The sequence below is a fragment of the Argiope bruennichi genome, chromosome 7, assembly GCF_947563725.1.
Source record: "Argiope bruennichi chromosome 7, qqArgBrue1.1, whole genome shotgun sequence".
NCBI lineage: Eukaryota > Metazoa > Arthropoda > Arachnida > Araneae > Araneidae > Argiope > Argiope bruennichi.
The window spans coordinates 101069221-101094395 of record NC_079157.1 but is presented as its reverse complement, the minus strand read 5'-3'; the positions used below and the strand labels follow the sequence as shown (position 1 = coordinate 101094395).

General features: G+C 28.1%; 1 protein-coding gene across 2 annotated transcripts in view; it reads right to left on the bottom strand.

The window, feature by feature from the left end:
- LOC129975715 (unconventional myosin-XV-like) overlaps positions 1-25175 on the bottom strand; it is a 351522-nt gene that overhangs the window by 171473 nt on the left and 154874 nt on the right. For both annotated transcript variants that reach the window (XM_056088888.1, XM_056088889.1), the window contains exons 16-18: positions 22339-22542; positions 19077-19234; positions 17133-17303 (exon numbers count right to left, since the gene is read on the bottom strand). In XM_056088888.1, coding sequence (XP_055944863.1) covers positions 17133-17303; positions 19077-19234; positions 22339-22542 — 533 coding nt within the window. The remainder of the gene's footprint in view (positions 1-17132; positions 17304-19076; positions 19235-22338; positions 22543-25175) is intronic.

Here is a 25175-nt window from a genome sequence, read left to right as displayed (position 1 = left end):
GACTTGAACTAAAGCGAATTTGATTGAATTTGAGAGGTGTGTGGAGGATATAAACACATATCTCTATGAATTGCGTTGCTCGCGATGTACGAAGGAAATAAGAAAATATTAAAAAAAGTTTTCATTTTACGCTAATTCAACTTGCTATTTTCAATCGGATTTTTTTAACGTTAATTTTGTTACTTCTTAACTCGTTATGATTATTTAAATTATATTTTGTTATGATTATTAAAGTTTATTTTATTAACAGAAATGACTGAATTTTTCAAAGTCAGTTCAAATAATACGAAATAGATACATTGCTTTTCTCAATTTAAAATTGCCATTAGAATTTCCTGCATTAAAAGTGATTAGTTTTCCCACTGGTTAATTTTTTAAATTAGGAAAACACTACAACTGCATCTGTATCCAGCTGAATTCAGAAATCGTCTGCCGATTTTTAAAGCTTATTAAATTTTTTATAACCCATGAATGTGTTTTGGTAAATTAAAAACAACTGTTTATTTAAAATGAAAAGGAAAAAAACCACACTTGTCAATAAAGTTTTTTTTTTTAATTTAACTTGAAAGAATTGAAAATTTTTTATAACATAAAAATAAAAACATTTTGATTGAAAACTATGAGATACCTTGTGATACCATTTTGTCCCTTGATTCAGATTCATAATGTAGTTGAACTCATCTGAGTTGCAAAGCAGATGTTAATTACTGCATTTACTCAACATAAAAATTTATTCAGGCGCTATCGTTTGCTCAATTTATTTATTTAATGATTTATTCAAAAATAAAAACGTTTATTAAAAATGAAAAAAAAAAAGAAAAAGTAAAAAGAAATCCGATTTCTCAGAATAATTTTTTACTTATAAATAATGCCGATTCGTTCCATAAAGAATTATTAATTGTTGAATAATGAATAGCAATAAATATCAATGATAATTAATTCAATTATCTTATACCGCAGGTCAATTAAATGAGGGTTATTAATGTAGGTGAATTCTTATTGACACTGCTATTCTGTTAAAAGTCATTGACAGAAAAAAAATCCTCTGAAGGCAATCTAACAGTTCAATACTTTCTTTTTATAGAACGCCCATTAACACATTTCAAAAGAATTTCTAACAAATTTTCATCAACGAATCATTAGATTCGCTTCTTTTCTCCGAGGAAGCGGGAAAAGAAGTTTTCGTTCGAAAATCGAGAACGATCCAAACACCCTCGGAGGAAGAAAACAAAGGCAATTAGAACCAATTTTTCCTATCACCTTATCGATTACGATTGCGATTTGACACTGCCATCTGTTTTCATCACGCTCCACAAGCCAAGCTGTGAGAAGCTTATGTCAAATAAAATATCGCCTGCGACAGAGAAAAATACATTATAACAGCTCAGAATGATACCGGATGTTTTTATCGTCAAAAAGAATCAACTGAAAGTCTTAAATTTAATGAAGTGTTTCAACTTAGTCAGCAATGATACATGCCGAACAAGTTAAACAAGTACAAAGTGTTTAGTTGAGCTAGTTTGAATACAAGGAATCAAACTGTTTTGACATTGATTGATGATTTGATAATAGAGAAAAAAGTTACTGATATACTGTAAAGGATGAAAAAAAATCAATAAGTGGATATATAAGATACATAATTACAGAAAACATCGAACATCTTTGCAACTCTTGTAAAAAAGCTTAATACGGTTCGATTCGCAGGTTTTAAAACCGCACTTTAAAATCAATTTCTGAAACGGAATTAAATCTCATCAACCAATAAGAATTATTTTGTAAAACATAACATTATTACAAGGAAGTTAAAACAAGACATTTAAAGGTTGTTTCCATTCGAATATCTGAATACCTTAATATAACCTTAGAATGTTTATTAAATATCTAGTTAAGGTATATCAATATTTACATTTAATTATAGAATGTTTAACCCTGAAAGCTGTAATTAGTTAGTTCAGCCAATTTAAATGACAAAAATTATAATACTTAAACACCTCGTATCAAAAAGTTCTAAAGTAAAACAAAATAAAATTTTCAAAACATATATTTTGTCAATAAAAAAATATATCAAGTAGTTAATGTTGTTTATCAGCAATATTTTAATTGTTTTTATCAGCGATATTTAAAGCGAAAACTAGATTTAATTTTTTTAATAGATAAAATCTTTTTGATTAGAATTCTCCTTTAATTTGCAGTTTTTTTATTAATTACAATTAAGCAATATATATTCTAGTAGTAAAATTCTAAAAGAATCGGTTTATAAACAAAGATTATAAAATGTGTATCTAAAAAATATTTACAATATTTTCAAAACTGCTATGCATAAAATGCATTTTTCTTTGACTGTAACACTTAAAAAATAAATACTATGGATTGAATAATACATAAAAAAGTCATTTTATATTTTTCTTTAAATTTAAAATTCATGCAATTTTTTTCGGGATTTTTTTTTAATCCGTAATTTAAATGCCATGTAAAAAAAAAATGCATATTTTCTCGTAATAAAGAACTAACATTTTAAAGGATTCTATTCAGATCTAAAAAAAGTTTAACAGTTTTCGCTAGAAAGAATTGTACGTTAATAAAAAATATATATGATGCAAAAATATTAAAAAAATGTAGTATTAATCGCTAATTTTTTAAAAGAAATTAATAAAAAAATTATTTTTCGCATTGGTTTTATATAATCCTGGATCATATTTTTTCCCCTCAGAATTTTCCAATAATGTTTTCTTAAATTTACTTTTAATTTATTAATATAAAAACTCCTTTACTTAAATTTCAAATTTTACAGTTGAGAAGAACTACTGGAACATTTCTTAATTTGAAAAAATAATAATTTTAATTATCTTTCTGATCTTTAATACAGGCATACGAACATGCTTGTCCCAATTTACAATGTTCTTATTCTTTAGTGATCGTATTTATTTTCTTTGCTCTGCGTAATCGATACCCAGCTTCATCGCTGGAGGCGCTGCAGCTGCTTGAAGACCGGTTGCCACACAAGAAAAGACTAAGTGTCGTGTGAATGGATGAGGCGGTATCATCAAAAAGGAAGAAATCTTTAAACTACTCCTTGATTAGAACAATTGTCAGAAGCAAAGTTGATCAAATTTTGGGCATAAAAGATTTCAGAAGCAGAAAGAAAGTTTAAAATCGGAAACGAGACACATATCACGCATTAGATTCTCCTGTGCTATTTGCAGAGATCAAACGACTCTTTGAAACACAGTTTAAACATTTGAAAGTACAAAATATGGCAATATGTTATATGGCAATATGTTTTGTTTATAAATATCCGATAATCAGCAAAGAACCTAGGTACTGTTCTTTTTAGGATCCTGAGACTAGAACTTTTCGACGTTTGCACTTCGCTAAGGGATAGTACGTAGAAATCTGAGCGGTTATTATTTCTCCTTATTCCACAAATAATCTTGTACCCTGTTTCCAAAAATAGCCATCTCCTCCTTTCATCTTTCCGTTCACCCCCTTTTTTTATGAAATAAATGTCACCTGCAGCATGTGCAAAAGCGAGGGGTGTTTTAGAATCCAAGAATAAACAGTATCCAGGGTCTAATTGTGTGATAAATACCCTCAACCATCCAGCTTACCCATCCATATGCAAAGCTAAGGAAGAAAGGGGGTGGGGGTGGCGGAGCAGGATCCATTGAATGATAGTCGCTGAGGCAATAACATGGGAACTAGAGTCAAGTCCATCACCAGGTACAGCTCAACCTCTGTAGAAGATGGAACGTTTTTTCATCAGAACGGAAATAATTCGGCCCGAAACCAGTACTTTATATTCCCAGTAGCAGCGGGAACTCTCTTATTTATCCAAAAATTCGCAGATAAATAAGTGGGCTCTCGCTTTCCTATCTTTAATTTAGGATGTTCCCTTCCCCTGGAGAGGAAGGGGGGGGGTATATTGATAATACAAGATTAAAATGCCACCAAAACCGAAGCTAAACAAAAGATGGCAGTCGTAAGCAATTTATATGGTATGAAAACACTAGAGAAAATCGTAGGCCACCGAAGGGTGGAAAAATGGATTGGTAGTCGGATAATCTAATCTACACTAAGGTCCTTTGGAATTCATGCCAAACAGTAGAAATAAATAATAGATAATAAATGAAAAAAAAAATAGTAAAAACAAAGAAAGTAAATTTAAAACAGCAGAGTATGTGGGGAAACAGGATGGGCTTTCGATTAAGCTTCGCTAAGTAATTTTATCAATCGAATCTGAACAATCAGAATGACCGAGTTCCTGATAAATTAAAATTTTACTAAGGTTTTCAGTAACATTTCCATCTAACCAGAAGCCTACTTTTTACATTTATTATTTAAAACTTCACATTATTAGATGAAATTATAATACCCATTGCTAATCCACAAGAACACTTAGCACGCAAGAAACTGATCTGATGAAAAACGTATCAGGCAATGAAATCACAAGCAATTGAAATCAGGACAATAATTTTAAAATATCATCCTCTACTTCGAAGATTAAATTATCATTGATCAAAAGACCCTAGAAACTTCTAATATCAAACAGTTTAAACTAAAACCTAACTCCATCGCAGTACCACTCTATCAGAGTACTATCAAACGATCTTATCAAAGATCTCTTAAAAAGATTAAGTATTTTACTTTCCGATTCATGTCCCTTAATACAACCCATTTAGGAATATGACATAATAGATTTAAGGGCGAAAGTCTGTCTAGCCGTAAGTTTAAACCGATTCAGAAAGCTTATCAATAAAACGGAAATCTGTCATTAAAAAGAATCAAATTAGTGACTTGCCGAGCAGGCTTAATCCTTGAGACACTAATTCAATGACTTGAACCGCTGATCATTTCCTGCAAATTACAGTGTTACACTCGATAAGACAGTATCGATATTTCTCGCTCGTTTCGCCCAGGTAGTCATGCCAGACGAAATTCGACAGGGGAACAAATGAATCAATATAGGCAGTGGTTGTCGAAATATAATCCAGGGTCTACTTCCCATGTTTAGTCCCTTGGACTAATGGATTGACGGATTATTGAAGCAGAGAAATTAACACGTTTTAATTCATTTATCGGTCAAGTGCAGAGGTCGAAGTAGAGGATTGTATTAATGTGGATAATGAGTTCATGAACTGTACATTATCACTGCTTTAGTGACACATTTTGGTAGTCTTATTAGAGAGTTGTAGAAATAAGCCGCTGTATTTTAGATTTGCTATCAATAAATGTATTGGTAATTCATAATTCTGTTTTATGTTACTATTAATTTTAGAATTTTACTATTTTTTTTATAAAATGAAATTGTTTTTACATAGGTAGCATTTTAGGTAGCATCTTGAAATGCCAGGTTTGGTGTACATTCTGTTCTATTAGAAAGATAAGAATTCAACACGAAATATAACTTATCATTAGAAAAGATGGATTTTGTTGTGCAATAAGACAACGATATAAGAAGCTTGAAATTCAATTTAGAAATATTATAATTCAAAACTTACCATCAAACCCGAAAAAAAAAAAACCCAAGTTAAATAATAGTTCATAATTGCAAGAAAATAACTATTCTGAATATAATTATTTAAACTGAAAATAATTGCTCAGAACTGTAAGAAAAAAAATTCTCCGATTTATAAAAATCCTCTGAAGTTTCAAATATTTTTAAGAAATACTATATCTAAATAATTTTACATAGGTCTCAATAAATTTGTAAAACCGTATACAAAAATACAAATAGGGTTAACGTTAAAAATGAAACTAAACAGAATTTTATAAAAATTTAAATCTTTTCTATCTGTACAACAAATATTTCTTTTCAGTTTTAAAATGGCAAATGTTATTAAAATGCCCCTAACCCTCTTTACTTAAATAATTAAAACAGGAATCGTTGCTCTTTGTTTTCATAGTCCATATTACGTGGAAAATGGTTTTATCTGGCACTGCAGAATATAGAATTTTGAAAATCAGCGTTTAAGAGGTATCATACTGAAAATGCCTTTCTTCAAAAAAATATCAAATAGTTTTGTTTTAATAGACGCAAAACAATGTAAACTTTAAAAAAAAAATTTCAGAAAAATATTCAGGTTAAGAAAATAAAAGCAAAAATCATATGATACGATTCCTATCATGAAACTTAAGAATAACATCAGAACAAGTTTCGATATTACCCTCAAGCAGATTTCTGAGTAGAAATATGTTTCGAAATATTTCCCTTGATTCTTTTTAACCGAGAAAGCAGTATAGCGGGAGAAAAATTCATGTGCTTTTCTAAACGGATATGAACCCATTCTGATAAGAAACCGGATTAGATATTAAAAAAATATGTCTAAACCATTTGTCGAAGTATCCAATAAATACAGGATGAAAACATTCCAGCTTCAGTTAAACATGTCTGTTATTTCTATAATCAAATGAAAAGTCAATAGTTTTATTTAATAATGCCATAAATAAGAATAGAAGAATAGATTTAATTTATTGAATTTTACGTTATTAAAAAAAGAAAAAAAATCGTTTGCTGAATAAATAGAAAAATATGGTCTGCAAAAAATATTTGCAAATTAATTTTTTAATATACTTTTCATATTGATTAAATTAACTGTTTTAATATTTTTATACATAAGATAATCGCGTTTTTTTGACTTAAAATTATTTAAAAATCACCTTTAAGATTTCTATTATTTTGGAGACAGTTTTCGTGATAATAAATAATGAAAGTAAATATTTTTCAGTATCAGTAATTCATTTTAACGAATATGTTTTGCACTATATAAATAAATAAATTTTTTAAAAAACTGAAATGCGGAGCAGAAGTTAGTACATGAAGACCGTCAATCATCTATCATAAGAGAAAGCACAAAATAATTAACAATAAAAACTTACACTACAAACACTAGAGATACTAAAAAAAAAATTAACTAATCCATCAATTTTTTCCAAAAAAAAAAAAAAAAGTGTTTTAGAAATGATCAGGATGAAGTTTTCCTTTATGTAATATTTCTAAATGGTATCAGTGGCAAAATTCAAAATATCTACGTGATTTCTTACAACAATATTAAAAGACATTTAAGCTACAATTCTAATATTTTTAAAAAAATTCTATGTCTTGTTTTCCATTTTATGATGGTTATGTTTTTGTTGATTAGCACTTACTGGTAGTCAGCAAAATATTTAAAGAGCGGTTACAATTTCAAATTGTCAATTTTGTCTACAATTTGCTTATTTTGAATAAGACATAATATTAATCACAGGAAACAGATAAACTAAAATAGAACATGAAATAAAATATTATGTCAATCGGCAGAGATAAAAACATCCGCAAACAGAAAATGATGGTAACCAACTACATCATCAATAGATCATCAAACGCTCCAACCTCCGTATCTAAACATCGATTAATAACTCTCTTCCAATGCATTATGAATGGTTAATAACATACCGTGCTCTTGGAAATTTTCAAATTTCCTAGAAAAAAAATCATTTCCCGCTATATCGTTTTGGATATGCTCTAATGCACTCATACGTGCCTTAAATAAAAAGTACAACTTGTGATCATATTCAATCAGAATTATAGTTTGAGGCGCAGACGATTTTAAAAGAGAAATCAGCTACTTTGATTTCCGCTCGATAAAAAAAATGAATTGTTAGTAAAGGAAATTAAATTTTTTAATAAAGATATTGCATGAAACAAAATCTGAAATTGTATTGAAAGATCGTTATCAAATCATTTAAAAGCGCAAATAATATTATTCTGATGAAAATGATATACAGAAAACTACAATGTTTTGCAATGACTTTTCACGAAAAGTTAATCTTTAACCATGGATTATTAAACAGGTTTTGAAACAATAGGGAAAAGAATTTTCAATTTTTAATGCTATCATAAGGAAATTAAGGAATCAGATTAGAATGAGAGAAGAATATTAAATAAATTAGAAATTCCAAGTTTTTTTTAAAAAAAAGCAAGCATTTAAGTCTAAAACAATGGTTTAAAAGAACAGAAATTCTATTACTTTTATTTCAGAAAAAGTTCAGTTTAAAAATTATAGTTAATTAAAGTTTAATACGAAAAATTTCTTTTTTGAAAAATTTTATCACACGATCTCACAAACAGAAACAAAATTTGAATTATTCAGCAGAAGATACGAAAGTCAGAAATGTTGATCCTAAATTATATCAATAGTACTTAAACTATTTTCATTTATCAAAAAGCCATCACACGAAAAAAATGTATTTTCTTCAGTTTCATATACGCCTCATTGTAAATTAAGAATATCATTGAAGACTCGCAATAAATTTTATATTTGGAAAATAAGATTGTTTTTGCCAAGTTTAGTTCTAACCCTAATTAATCCAAGCGCGTAATGCGAATATAATTAAAATAAGCAAAACATTTTCAACAGAATTAACAAAAAAATTACAAAAATACTAAAGAGAACACTAATTAATATAACAATGTGTTTATTATATAAAAGATTTGAAAGTTCGTAGTTGTTGCAATTGCTATGTAAAATCGTTTATGTCATTTTGACAGTCTTAGCATAGTGAAAGCAAAAAAGCAACTAAGTAACCATTCAGAAAAGTTTATCAATGCCTTTCTGTGTCTAAAATTTACTTTAAAATTACAGGGTTTTTTAGAAGTCCTTGTATAAATATATTTTAAACATTTTTAGAATAAAATTTATTAATTTATTTTTGTAATGTCAATATTATTGCATTTTTGTTTTATGACACATACTGACAGGTAATCTTTATTCTAAAACCAAAAATCAACCTCTAAAATCAACTTTTTATTGTACTTTAACTGCATAAATAGCATTTTTTTAAAGAAAAGTTTTAATATTCTGAGATTTTTTTTTTAAAGTAGATGCTGCATCATGATTTGTATTTTCATATTGCTCAGATTTCTGTGCACATTGAACAAGTTTGCAATATCGAAAAAATTTATTAAAGTATGTTTTGTTTTAAGCGTTTAATTAATATATATATATTAAGTTTTCGGCTGTCTTTCGAAAATTAAAAATTCGCAGTTTTATAATTTAAAAAAAAGTATTAAAAGTAGAAGGTTAAATTATTAAATAATGTTTTATTTCGAAGTTTTATAACTTATAAAAAAGTAATAAAAATAGAATGTTAAATTTTATCTCCGAACTAAAGTTAATAAAATAGATAATCATTTACAATTATCTATCTAATTATCAGAATTATTTTAAAATTTAATAAAAATTAATTTACGAAAAATCAAATAATAAAATAAATTGGAATTTCAAAAAGCAATGCCGAGACAATAAAAATAAAATAAATCCATTATTGATTAGTAAAGAGAAATATAGCAGATAAATATATTGTTGTAAAATGCATCGAAATTAAATTGTTATAAAATATTCATTTATAATTCGTAATCCTACTCCTGTGTTTTAAATTATCATACAGCTATCAAAAATCGGTATGAAAGTTTAGAAAATGGCAACAAAATATATTTAATTTATAAGAATAATATAAAAGTTCTGTCTTTTAAAATAAGTACCACTTATTGCGAAAAATTGTTTTCGGTTATTATTTATGAATCTCTGAAAAGATCTAAAATAAAACAAAATTTGAAGAACATGTTTAAAAAAAAAAGATCCTTACCTGGTCTATAAAAATAAGCTGTGTTTTTTAAAACAATAATAATCCACCAATGACCCAATGCAATACGATTCCAAATCAGTAAAGCCAAACGATAAAGTTATTCCAATGCAAAAAATAAAACTTAAACGCGTTGACAGCAAATACAAGTTTCCTTGCCGAATTATTGTCTGCTACGACTTCAGAGGCCTTACGGCAGCTAACTGAGCAAACAGAATCTGAAGGAAATAGAATAAGTGGGTCATACTGATATATGCATGGATGACGATTCGGTTTGGAAGTTTTTCCCACATTACTGGCCATTTTTTATGGAAAATATATGATTTTGTTATGAAGATTCACCATATAGCATTACAAGGTAAAAAAATGGTAACAAAAGCATTTATTAAGTATAACGTATGTTGGTCATATAAATGAAATAAATCTATCATTTTCATATAAATGGGGTTTTTTTCTTGAATTTCAAGGTTAAATGGCAGAATGGTTAAGATCAATACCAAGTTGGGGTCAAAGATGATAAATCCGGATGCCAACAAACAATGAAAATAAAATTTTGAATTTATTTACTTTTTATTTTTATTGTTTCATTATTTTTTAATATTTCCTTAATTTATTTTCAATTTCATTATTTTCATTCCTTATTCGTTTTTAATTCTTTAATCAATTTGGATTTTCAAACTAATAGGTTTATTAATTTCCAGTTTTTATATATTATTAAAAATTTCCTATATTTTATTCATTTAAATTCAAAACATTTGAATTTCTTAATTTATATGAAATAAGAAAAAAAGTTTTCTAATAAGTTTAAATCAAATATTACAATTAGTTCTTGCTTTGGCCCCAAACTTCTAAACGCTTTTACGAATCTATTTAAGAATAAAAAAATTCCTAATTTATGATTAGTTCAATAAAAATTTGATAAATATCAGTGTGTTTTTAATTAAAAATAATACATTAAGAAATAAAAAAAAGTACTTAGCTTAACAATTAATGTTACTATTTATAAACTTCAAGACCAGCTTCACGATCTCTGCTAAATTTCTTTGCGATTTTTTAAATAAACACTCGTGAAATGTTCGGGTAAAATTAATATTAACTTTAATATTACATGAAAAAAAACATCCTAACCGTAAATAAAAAGAAGCAAGTCTTAAAACTGATAATGTATCTAATTTTAAAAATATGGTAAAGAACGATTTTTTTGTAATATTTTTTTTTTTATATTATGCAATTTTTTGTCTGGAAGTTCTAATAAAAAATCACCACAAGAGACACTTGCATTAATACTCTCGCTGCTTTCAGCGATTCTCATTAGAAAAAAATTCAAATAAATTAATGCAAAGTATTTTAAGCCAGCCACATAATTTCAAAATGCTATAATTAAACAAATAATAAAACAGATAGGTATTTCAATTAAAATAACTTCTTGGACTAACTCAATTTATGGAAAATTTTATTTTATTTCATAATCATTAATGATAAGCAACAAATATTTACTAAAGAAAGGCTTCCATTTTGTTTTCTAAAAAGAATTTTCTAAAGGAAATATTCCCAATAATTTTCACGAAAATATCGTTCGTTAAATATTTTTTATTACAGAAAAAAACCATAGTATAAAATATTAAAATAATTATATAGTTATACACCGCACTAAATGAATAAAAATTGTTCAAGAAATTTTTCGCACATTAAAAAAGTCATCGGTACCAAGTAACTAAACAGTATAGTTAAAAAAAAAAGTAATATATATAAACGTAACGGTGTTTTTGGAGGAGATTTTATAGAACGCATATTCGACATTAAATTTTTACATATGCAAGTTAATAATTCTAATTTCAAACAAATGCATTTAAACCTAATTCAAATCTTTCTTTAATAATTGTTAGCTTCTTTAAAAATATTTGCCATTCATTCATTATAATTTATATTTACAATTTATAAAAGAATAAAGAAAATTTTTAATAGATTATAAGAATGAATATCTTATAAAAATACTTAAATCCCCAAGAACTTACTTTAGAAGAATTAACACATGGAGTTCGACAAGAAACTGTTTACCAGACTGATCATTTCAAATGCATTTACAACCAATATCAATGAAATGGTGTCAAGTTCAATGCTCAGAATTACGATCATATCGAGGAGTAAAAGGGCTTTAATTGTCGAATAACCAGTTCTGGAAGAACAGAGAAAAAAAAAATATTTTCCATGAAGAGTTCTTTTTTTATTTTTATTTTTAATTCATCGTTATATTTTCTCCTTCCTTAATGCCGTATTCAGTCACGTGGTATTGTTCTAACCTTGCACAGAAAAGCAGGTGACAACGCTGAGATGGTCTTCGAATGCAAATACATTTATATTTGCATTGCGAACTTACTATGCATGTGGAATTGGAAAGAAAAACATTAATGTAAGTAATACGAATAACCATCTGATAAATAAAACATTATTTTAGTTAAAATTGTTATTATGATTTGGAATAAATGTATTGATAGCTAAAAATAATTTATAGAATAAAATGCAGATCTAAGAAATTGTCTAACGATTTTCATTCGTTCTAAACATATTAAATATTATTTTATTAATTAGAAAGATTTATTGCGATTGGAATGGATAATGGATAATTAAACGGTTTTTATTCTTTCGGTTTTTATTCGTTCCAAACTTAATAAATACTATTTTATTAATCAGAAAGATTTATTACGATTAGAATGATAATGGATAATTAATCGCAGTTATGAATACTAATACACACATAAAAATATTTTAATCAAACATGCTATTATGATTTAGAATTAATGTTTCAAGAGCTAAGCTTATTTAAATTTGCCCACATTTTTATTTGTTTCGAAATGTAATTTCATTAAATAGTAAACTTTATTACAGTCAAAATGAATAACGAATAATTGAACGCAGTAATGAATATGAATCACCATGTAAAGGAAAAAAAAAAAACATTTAAATCATTTCGGTTTAGACGTTTTGGAAATTTATTCAATTTAGAATAAAATGTAGATCTAGAAAATTTCCTAATTTTTTTTGTTTCAAAATTTTTAAATACTGCTTTACTACGTGGCATATTTATTACAGGCGAAATAAACAACGAATAATTAGATGCAGTTATATAATAAGGACTCCGACAGAAGACATACTTTGACATGTGATTATTTTTCAAAATATTCAAAAGAGATTCTTTTTTAATGAACAACTGATATTCAAAAAGTAACTACAAGAGAAATTTTATTGTTCTGAGTCCAGCAGCCAGTCCTGCAGAAAATGTTGAAGATTATTTATTATGTAAATCGTATTATGTATATCAAAATTTACAGATCAAATACCAGCCTGTAAACACTATTTCAGAAATTTTACATTGTTACAATTTTCAAGTTCCACTGCTGCATTATTAGTAATTAATTGATGAATGGATTGCAGTTGCAGTTAACTATTTATGTCAATGCCTAATATAAATATATTGGTAATTCATTTCTAGTAACATAAATATTAATTTTAGACATCAAAAGAGTTATAAAGCTCAGTAAAATGAATATTATATATATATTAAAATTTAACTTAAATCTTAATTAATTTCCCAATTTTTACCTTAATTTAACCCATATTAACTACATTCTAAAATGTTCTCTTATTACCACTTTTTTATATAATTATTTATAAGGATAATTAGATAAAAAGGAAATTTTTCCAGAAGCGATAAAGATCCCTAATGCTCACAATATTCTTTTAAAGATACCCAAGATTTCCTTGCCTAAATACTTGAAATGGAATTTCGCAATTTCTAAGAAATCTGAAAAGCGCCAAGTAAATCCTTTATTATGACGATCCTGACGTAATCAAAAAATCAAACAAATACAAAAATGCAATAATTGTGGCATATTTTTTTAACTCCATAAATTAATAAAACTCGACAATTTCGATGCAATCTGAAAATCGCCAAGAAAATGTATGAATGCAACCATTTTGGCGAATATTGGCATCTTATGTATAATGGAATTTGAAGATCGCCAAGTTAACCTGGGAATGAGAATGCATTCATCGTAGTGTAATTTTGGCTTCTCCTATATAATGGAATTTAATAATTTTGCTTTAATCTGAAAATCGCCAAATAAATGCGAAGTCCGTAATAAACAAGTAAGCAAATGAACTATTTGTTAATAAAAAAGAACTTATACAAAAAATATTTAAATAAGAATTTTTTCATATTTTTTAAACCGTCGTACTTAAGGATTAAAAAAAATGTAACAAAAGCATGAATGAGCATGATTCCATATTTATACAGAAAAGTCTGAATAGTTTCTATTCCGTGATTAAAGTTTAAAAGATATCTCATGATATCGTCGGATCACCAGACGAAATCACATTCTAAAACTAATTCTGAAATTTTATCCAAAAATTCAAAATTTTGCAACAACAGGAAGAAAATGTCTACAAAATAAGTAATCAGTCTGTGTTTGTTGACGGAACTGCTTTGAAAATAAACTCTTATTTAACGGTCTGCTGCATGCAATAGAGACTTTTAAAGTACAATCATAACTTTCACGGAATCGAGACATTTGCAGGCAATTTATATATTTCATCAAAAGAAAGTAATGTATGTTTTTCTCCCTAATTTGAAATGAAACGACTTTAATTCGAAATGAAACTCTGCATAAAAACTGTTTAATTTTATTCAGACATTTTTTTAAAAATAAAACGAACAATTGTATTCTGCAATAACTTTCATTTTAAAACTATACTCATAGAAAAAATGTTTCATACAATGTCAGATATATTATTTGATTCTCCAGATTCATTTCATTATGTACATTTGCGAATTAAAAATATATGGAAATATTTATATGCTATATTTGTTTAACCCTTTCATGGGCTATTTACTTCTCTTTTGAATTTCTCCCCCTTTTTTATGTTTTATTAACAATTAAACAATAGAATTTAAGGAAAAATATTTTACAGAATTTTATGTTATCATTAAACTTTCAGGGATGGGAAGTATACTTCCCAAATAACCATTTACAGTTACAAAAAAAAAAAAATAATTTAATGGAGATTATTTGCCATGAAAAGATAAGTAGCATGTGGCAACGCACAAGGGTACAACACATTCTATACACATATACCGGGTCCGTTTTTATTTTATTTTTTTGCTCCTTTGTATTTCCCATAAGTATATTTTGTAAGATCATGCAAGTGGGAAGTAAACTTCCCAAGGCCCACGAAAGGGTTAAAGCATTATAGAAAAAAGAAGAAAATAGCGATACTAAGAACGCAAAAAATATATAAAATATTTGGTTTATGAAATATAAATTTGATTATTCACCATCAAATAAATGTATTAATTACTTTATTTGTAATAGAAAAAGGTTTTATAAAAATCTTTCCAGCGCAATTAGTGTTAGCAAGATAATATTTAAAGACTGGCACACTATTTGTAAATTGTGTCATGCGAATGTGAGATTAGAAACGTTCTATAAAGCAAATAGTTAAACTCAATACTATAAGCTACAAAAAAAATCAGGAAGTAATTAAAAAAAAGGTAAAAAAGTGGTTTAAAAATTCTAATCAGATTTTTAATTAAAAAATGAAACGCAATTTACAAGTTTTCCTTTAATAACATTGGAGCATATTATTGTAAAATTTCATTTACACACCACTTTAAGGCATAAAAGTTTTTTTAAAAAGTAATATCAGTATTGTTTGTGTAGCTTCTTTCTCGAAATTTAGTAACATTTTCAAACTTTTAAATACACTTAATAACAATAATTTTTTATTATTTTAGTACATGTGTTTATACGCATGTTTGTTATGACGTTAATTAAATACATCTATATGCATGCGTGTTGTGACGTGCATAAATGCCCTTTTTGTGTATGAAGTTTATCGCTGCCACGTAATTAAAAATAAATAACAAAATATAAATGAATCTTTAAAACATTATTATGCTGCAATGATTAGGATAAAAGTTCCAATCTTTATTTTTTATCACATGAATATCTTAGAATCCAGTCTGTTTTATTATATTTCTGTATGCTTTGTAATTATATAAATATACACAAAAGCAACTAGAATATCAACAACCATTCCCTCAGTATTAATAATGTTTAATTTATAAGCCTATGTACATGCGGGAGGTTAATAATACATATAATTTGAAAGGATTCTCTCTAGTGACACCAAGGACATTCCGTTTTCAAGCAAGTATTCTCTTACAATTAAAGATAATTAGTTACAAATTTTTTTAATAGCATCAATTCAAATTCATGTTTAAGTTAAACAAATCAACTGCAATTCAGTTTTGGAATCCATTGCATCAAACAAGACTGTTGGAAACAAGGACTTAACTGTAACCAATTTTGACTGTAAAGAACTTTCCCTTCTCGCCACCAGGGGCTTGTTGACTTCCTCTCGTTTTGGCGGCAACCAACGAACGCGCTTTATTCTTTTCTAATTTTGTAAATATATTCTTAATCATGTAACATATAATCAAGTAACTATTAAATAATTTTCTTAAAGATAAGTTCCCCGTGTTAATGAGTCATAGTCACTGAACCTGCCACTAATTAGAAATTTGAGATTTTCAGATGAAGACAACAACATCAGTATGTTAAAAAAGAGATTCCAACCAACAAAACAAAGGTAAGCGATTTTACTTGCCTTTAATTTAGAGATTGTTCGTGTTGGAATAAAGACAATACAGTTCAGTGTAAGACAATGCGCACTTATACGTCTGAAAACATACACAGTTAGGTTCGCTACATGTTTGTGATGTAATAAATGACCTCACAATCATGTAATGGTTCTATCACTATAATTTCAAAACTTAACATAAAGCCTTGAAGTAGTTATATTCACAAAAAAATTTTCGGGTAGAGTTTTTGAACTATACATATGAAGTTGTCTGCTAATTATCTCGATAATTTCATTGATTTATTAGTGTTTATTATTACGAAAAATTAATTCGGATAGAAAAAAATTAAACTAATATTTGAATACATACGGGGCATTTTTTAGTGAAGGCAACAGATTCATATCTCTCTCAATATCGACACCATAAAATTCTGAAAATGCCAATAAAATAATAACTTTAACTATTTATTAACTTTGCTATCTTTCAGTTTTTAACTTTGATTATATTAATATCTCATTGAGAAAACAAAATAAGAATTATTTTGGAACGGATCTAGAATTTTGAACCGTAAACAAACAACTAGGGATAACGCATGACGAAGCACACTCCCTCCAAATTTTTGTGCCACACCAGCGAGAACCACAAACCGAGACCTTATTACCAGCTACAGCGACCTCTAACATTGTTACCATCATTAAATTTTAATTGCTGCAGTGGTATAGTCCATATAACAAAATACCAGAATCTATAATTGTTCAATTATATATTTGAGAGCATGCATCACTAATCCCAGGGACATCCAAAATGTCTCGTCGAGTTAAGTAAAGTAAAATAAGAAAAACATTGACTATTAGTTAAGAAAAACGCTTACCTTTCGGCAAACTGCTGGAATTTCATTCGAATTGGATATCCTGTTTTTCGGATACTAATTGTTTCTAACATACCAGAATATCGCAGCTGTTCTAAAACTATGAGCATGTCGAATTTCATGGGGGCTTTTTCGTTATTAGGCTTGATACAACGAACGAACCATGGATGGCATCTAAAGAGAAAAAAATAAAGCATTAAGCTCGTATAACATTCTTATTATGAATAGAGACCGAAGCGAAAACATTGATATAAGAATCGAAAATTAATATATTCTAGCTTTAGAAGATAATATTCAAAAGAATTATTATTGAATTTACAATTTACAAGTTTTGCAAAAAAATAATTATAAATATATTTTTTAGTTTCAAAAATAACCACTAGATGGCAGCACAAAAACTAATGTGTAAATGAAAGTACAAGAAAACTATTGTTAATCTGAATATAAATACAGATTGAAACTCCAAATCATGACACTAGATGACAGCACAGGAAATTGAAAATAAGGAAATAAAATAATGCACGAACATGTAAGAAATATAGAGATATAACCAATACATGTCGTTTATAATTGTAAAATCATCCATTCGCTTTCTTTTAAAATGACGAATGGGCGATTTTTAGATCCTTCAAAAACTGATTCGTTAAAAGCGAAGTTGAATTATTATTGATTATTAAAAGAAGGCATTTTAAAAGTAAAGTTATTTGAAATTATGTTTATTTCCGTTTTAATAATACCTTAAGAACATAGAGTTTCAAAATTTAGAAAATTCATTCATAATGTTTATAAATTAAATACTATTTGAGCACTGCGTAATGCGCCATGCTTGCTACAAATCTAAGACTACCAAAATTAATAGATTTTTAGAAGTATTTATCGATACGAAATATTTCTATATATCAAAAATCTCAAATTAAAATCTAATGCATATTTTTTGTATAAATGTAGTGTCATAATTTCTTAATGTGTTCTGCGGTTCCTGAACTAGAAAATTCAATTCAATTCAATTTGTTCAATTAGAAATATTGTATAATTGTTTTACTATTTCATAATGCAAAAAAGGAAAAGTTTCATATTATTTATTTGTTGAACTTTAGCATTTAAAGACTGGATAGAATTATAATATAATAGAAAAAAATTATTTTTTTATTATAGAAATATAATTTATTATTTAAATCTAGAAATATAATTAAAAAATATATAATTTATTTCTATAAAATATAATTTAAAAATATAATTATAGAAATATAATTAAGGAAATAATATAATTTATTTTTTAATTCTAAAATTATTTAATATCTCTTAAATTATCCGCAAGAGTTTGAACAAATCATTTTATAAATCTCTAAAAAATTTTTAAATCTCTTTTTAAACAACAATTTTTTCCCAATTAAAAAAAAATTAGCATTTAACCAGAATGTATAATTTTGATTTCATGTTTTATTTCTATCTAATTTATGTAAAAAAATTTCAAAAATATAGCTATTTTACAAGGTTTTTCAAAAATATTTACTCCAATCGTAGTCTCATACCAATTTCAAGATAACAATTCCATTCTACGCAGGCTTTTTTTCACATAAATTTAAATTCACTACTCGTGCTTTTAAAAATATTGATGAAAATAAGACGAATCAAGTCTAAAGCATTACCATGCTACAACGTTTCGGAAGAAAGGTTCGAATATGAATTTTCTTCTTCACAAATAGATAGGACAAAATGCGGATTACCATCATAGTTTTTGTTCTAATAATCTTATGAAGCAGTAAATTCCCCCCTCCCACACCACCACCATCCCGGCAAGTGAAAATGACCTTACTTGGTGAATAACAGAATATAATAAGTTATGAATTCTACAACCAAAATTAAAAATTCTACAACAGATCATTTCAACTAGTAACCATATATACAGCGATAAACATGTAAAAAGTCAATGTTCAAGAGACTTACTTTGCCATTTGGTCTACTAGAGACTGCAGAGAATCGTGGAACCTAGCCCCGACGGTTGGCGTCCGGGGCTTCATAGTCACGAATCGCCCATTGCTTTTGCTGATGGTCTTCGCGGCTTCCGCGGTGTCTCGAAGCTCTTGGAACATCTTAGATATCATCTGAAGAAAAAGCAGAAACACATGCCGGAGATTAATAAAACGGAAGTGAAAAGATAGGAAACAAAGGATGGAGAATATTTATAGTTCCTAAAATTTGTGTTGTAAATTTGAGATTTTCGTACAATTGTGTTTTCCCGATGACATTATAATATTTTAAATATTTCAAAGCTTAACGATCATCTAATCGATTTATTTTAGCTACATTTGAATCTGTAACGAAAGGCGCCATCTGGTGGAGAATTTGGTAAACGTTTATTACAAGATTCCGCTATAATTATACTAATGCATTATGAGATATAATAAATAAGTAGAAAATGATCGTGAGTAAGAAAAAATAAAACACTTTATTAATGTCCCGTCAAGTTGAAAGTACCTTTTATTAAAAATTTAGAGGCGGAAATAAATACCTAAAAGGCACTGGAAATAATGATAGTGAAATTATGTTGCAAGATTAAAAATAAATGTACTAAATATTTATTAAAAATCAAAATGAATAACGAATATGATTAAAATTCTAGTATCCTTACAGCTTTCGTGTATTTAGTGTATTTTTGATTTTCTCTTTGATTTCCAGATTTTATATATAAAAAAAATATTTCAATTTTTTTAACATTACTAAAAGAGTATTATCTAAAAATTTGTTTTATTAATTTCCTCACAGCTTTATGTACATTGTATTTCGAAATCTTCAAACATAAGGTTCCATTCGATATTTATACTTTAACTGGAAATCTTGCAATAAATCGATTAGTTACTTAAACATTCCATATTGACTTTGGAGGTTAGTTTGGCATAGATTTTGAAATATTAAGGAGAGAGAGAGAGAGAGAGAAAAAAAAAGATAGCGAGGGCAATATCTTAACTGACGCATCCCTGCAAAAGCTTCAAACTACGCGGACTGATTTTAAGTGCTTCAAAACTGCGTAAAAGGTGAATCTTTAGGGGAATTTTGGTTCGAACCCTGACCCGATGTTCCGTATGCAAGCCATAATAAAAGACCGTCGTTTCAAGTGTGTATACCAGTATATTTAGAACCTGCGAGATTTTAATGATCTTGAGTATTTAAATAAGAGATATTTCGGCAATTCGAGCAACGGAGGTGGAACGTCAAAGAATGACCCTAAGGGCAGGAAGGTCAAAGAGTGGCAAAAGGTTGCAAGCTGCATACCAGAATTACCTGAAATGTCGAATTTGGCACAGCGAGAACTCAGTTCTGTTGTTATTGTTGTGACTTATGGCACTTTTATAAACCCACTGACAGTTATCTGTCAGCAATTTAAGCCGAGTGAGCGTCTCTTGTTTTTTCAATAGAACCGACTAGGGCCAGGAATATGATTTAGCTACTTCATTCGTCACATTCGCTTGCGCAACCTCTTTTTACAGGGAGGCACATTCACACACCTCACAGATAGAACACAGAAGAACAACCATGCCCGAACCGGGACTCGAACCTAAGAAGCCTGGATCACAGGGAAGACGTACTACCCCTATGCCAGGACGCCGGCACTCAGTTCTGTATCATTTTAGTGTAAATAGCTACAAAAATTATTTAAATGAATATGATATCAACATTGTTTTGCTCCTAATCATAAGTTGAACAATCAGTTTATTATCATTCAAATAAATGCGAAGAAACGGCGCGAATTTTCATTGGGCTGCGTCAAAATTGTTATGTCTATTTAATCTATTAAAAAACGAGTTGCAACTGTCCAATGGCTTTATGAGCGGAAATTCTTTAAAATGATTAATAAATCAAAAAAAAAAAAAAAAAAAAAATTCAAACCGCAATTCCGAAAAAAATTATATCGCAAATATGAATTACATAACGAACATAAATAAATTCTTATCGAATGAAAATATTTTGCATTCAGAAAGTGTCGTCTGGAAAGTCCCATGGAAACTGAAAATGTTTTGGATTCTTTGTATCAAGAGGCCTGAGGACATCACATGCCTCGGATGCGTACAGCTCTGCGACCTTGGCGCAATGGCTGCATACCAGGAAGACAGAGCGCCAAAACAGAATGAAGGGAGAATAATAATTAGTTCCCCTCAAACTATCAAATGTAATCGTTTTCTAACGGATAGATTAAGGTACTACGAAACCTCGATAGCCAAGCTGTTTGGAAGCTTACTCACTTCAGATAGCTGACAATTCGTTTAATAGAGAAGAATTTTAAGATCATGGTTTCTTTTCCACCGATAATATTTTAAAAATCTATAGATTTAAAAGAATTGGCAAAAATAAAGACCCAATTCCATTAATTCACCAAATTTTATTTCATAAGAAAACTTAGACTTAAATCATCAATGATCTTCAGTTCTCCACCAGCTCCCATTTTCAAGAGAAATCTTGCAAATACTTCGTCCTTAAACATTCAGTATGACAAAAACCTCGACATGGTTTCTCAGCGATAATCACCGATTCTATTTCCAGAAATTTTTATTGTACTGTACAGTACTGTATACGAAAGTACCATAAGCGTTAAAAAACACGACTCCTGATTTATCTTGTGATTCAAGAAAAATGTGACGTGATATAACAGTAAAATGAAAAGCATCTTATTCATCATATTTTATTATTATAATTGGATTATAATAATCCATTTCCAACTCTGAGGAACTCGATGGTGTTAAAGAGGTTATTTTTTGGATTCGGTTTTAAATTTTTTTCTTCGGTTAGAAATAAACTTTACTTCCTATTAGATAAATAATTTCTCAGCTGAAAAGTTAAAATATCATAAGGGAGGTTTAAATTCTCAATTTTCTCAAATAGGTATAATAAAAAAATAATTCATATATTTATTTCTCCTTCCTTATGGTCCTCCTGATACAAAGCACAGACACGGTGACAATGACGTCACCCGATTAGTAACATTTTTCCAAATGGAAGTCTGTGCCTAAATTTAAAAGTTTAGAAATTTACTAGGTAACGGTTGCTGTGAGCACCCTGTAGTTGAACATTTTCAAACATAGTTGTGACTTATGCATCTTTAAACCCAATTCGTAAACAGAAAGAAGCAACATGAATTTATCAGGATATTTTGAATGTCTGGCAACACCAAAAAGTTGCCAATCTAAGGATAACGAAAATGTGCAATACTCACTGGTAATTTGCTGCTGATGAGCAACTCGACGACCACCCCTCTGAGAGTGTCCCTGTTCTTGTCGAGGAAGCCGTCCACCGAGTACCACACCTGGCCGGCGTAGTGCTTCACTCCGAATTCCATGGAGGACATTCGTGGGCGGCTGTACAGTTCGTTCAAAGCGTGGTTGTAGTGGCATTTCTCCAGGAAAGACAGATCAGTTGCCTGGAAAAGATGCATACTTTTTATTAATTTGGATATAAATACTAAGCGTATCAAACCCCCAAACATTAAGTGAATGGCGCAGCCAGAGTAATAGGGATACAGTGGCATAGCGACAGGAACGAGGAGAAGAAATGATCTGTTTATATCAATTCTTAGAACCAAACATTCTCGGAGGATAAGAAAGCACATGCATGACGCCGGGACCCTTTAAAAAAATAAAGTACCGAGAACACGGACTTGTCCCTGCATAATAAGTAAAGTATCGTGCCCTAAGTAACAAGAAAGAACAAGAAAAGACCATGGCTTGAACACCTTCACTGAAAAAAGTAATAATAATAATAATAAAATGCTTTGAGTATCATCTGCACTTGTTAAACCACTGATGACGACAGGCGACGGAAAAAAAGCATTACACCTATGATTTCACTTATCTTAGCTTTACAAATACCGAGACACACGATTTTTTTCCTATAATAATTTAGTAAAATAAATAGTATTCGGAACATTTATTAATTTACTTTTGTCTTTCTTCATTATATTTGATTTTAAGAAATGCCATAAACTCACTAATGCTTTTTTTTCCAGAGCCGTATCTTAAAACTGACTACTGATAGACTTTTTCTTGATTCTTGGACAAGTGGAATGCCTATTTTCGCCTACTGGCTTCTCAACAGGAATATTTCAAAGCAATGTAAAATTTTCTTTGAAGCCTAACATTAAAAGCAGTATCATAAATTTTGTTTTAAATTCGAAAGAAAAACATTTTTGTAAAGGATGCAAGAAATGTTTGAAAAGAATATTCATTTCATTCATTTTAATTAATTGCATCTCGTGAACATACCGAAGAATTCTGCTTCTATGATAATCTTTGTCAGGTAATAAAAAAAAATTGCTGATGGAAATATGAAAATGCTTCGATCTTTATTTACTCTAATTCCAGTTTGATTAAATAAAAATAACTAATGGAAGTAAAGAAGATGACGTAAAATGACGTAATGAAGTAAAATGTAAATAAAATTCGAATTTTATTCGTCAACAAATCACTTAATTGAATTTATAATTTTATCTGCTTCAAAATAACTTTTCTTGCAAAAAAGAACTAAAGAGGAAAAAATGTGGTGCTGCCATCTATTGTTTAAAATTAAAAATACGTTTGATATTGTTCATCATTATTGTTATTTCTCATTCATTCATATTCATTTATTATTATTATTTCTTTCTAGAAAGCGAGAAAAATCTGGAAATCGGACGGATTCCACTTTGAGATCTTGGAATTGGAGTTATCTTTGTTTAAACATAACTCAAAAAAAGCATCAAGAAATGAAATCTTCCCATGGAAATTAATTAATATCACAACATAATGTGAATGAATTGTCATATTAAATTTTAAGTATAATAGACAGCAGAAAGACTATTTGCTAGAATAAATAAAATTTGCATACGGTTTTTTTTAATAAAAATTTCACATATGTATCAAATTTTGCATTAAAAAAGTGCCAAAATTTGTGAAAGAGCTGACCGTCTATTTATCTATCTATTCGTGCATAGACGAATCTAATAATTGAAAATACAACAAGCTAGATGAAAGAATTTTGGTATTTATCTTATTAAAATTGTGGTTATTTCTCTAATTTTGAACCAAATCTTTTAAGTGGCTAACTTTGTTTGCTTATATTGGTAAGCATAATTAATTTAAGAATGTAATGAGTTAAATTTATAGAAATTCATTTATTTTTTATTTTTTCCATAATTTTATCAAATTTATCAAATTTTGAACCTAAAATCTATAAGCGAATATATCTAAAATCCATATTAGATTTTCCTCGCTAGAATTCTTCGAAATTAAACATAAAAAGCACTTTATTGTGGAAATAAAGAGAATATCGAGAAAATACAACTTGGTGGATTTATTTTGTCAATAAATATATTTAAAAATATAACTAAATATGAGTTTATTGAAATCTGTATTCTCTTTAGTGAATTAATATGTTAAATTATATCGATATTTATCAAATTTACTTTTCGAATTTTTACAAAATATTGGAATCAAAAGGAAAGGCAAATTCGCATCTCTATTTGACACAGAAAAGGGCCAAAATTACAGGTGGGTATTGTAGAGTCTTGCTTAGGAACATACACAAAGAATTTGGCTCGAAATGTGGAACATTTAGAAGAAATCATTTGTGAATTGGAAAGGACTGAACGATTGCTATAAGGGTAAAGGAATCCCGAAATCGGCAAAATTAAAATTTAATGTAATAAATTTTAAAAATTAAGAAATTTTAAATTAAATTGAATTAATTAAAATTAATGTCAAAAATAAATTGTAATTACATCAAAATTAACTGTTAATTTTTTAAATTAAATAAAAATTAATTACTGTTAAAAATGAAATTATTTTAATTAAATTGAAATTAATTACTGTTAAAAATTAAATTATTTTAATGAAATTAAAATTAATTCTTTAAAGGAATAACATTAAATTATGTTTCGGAATAACAAAATCTTGAAAGGACGAAAACACTTCCGAAATGCGAGTTAAATAACTGAAATAAATAAACTGCATTTGTAGCCTGCAGTACTAAATGAATATTCAGGTAGTCCAAACAATAGCATCATATATTCCTGGATGC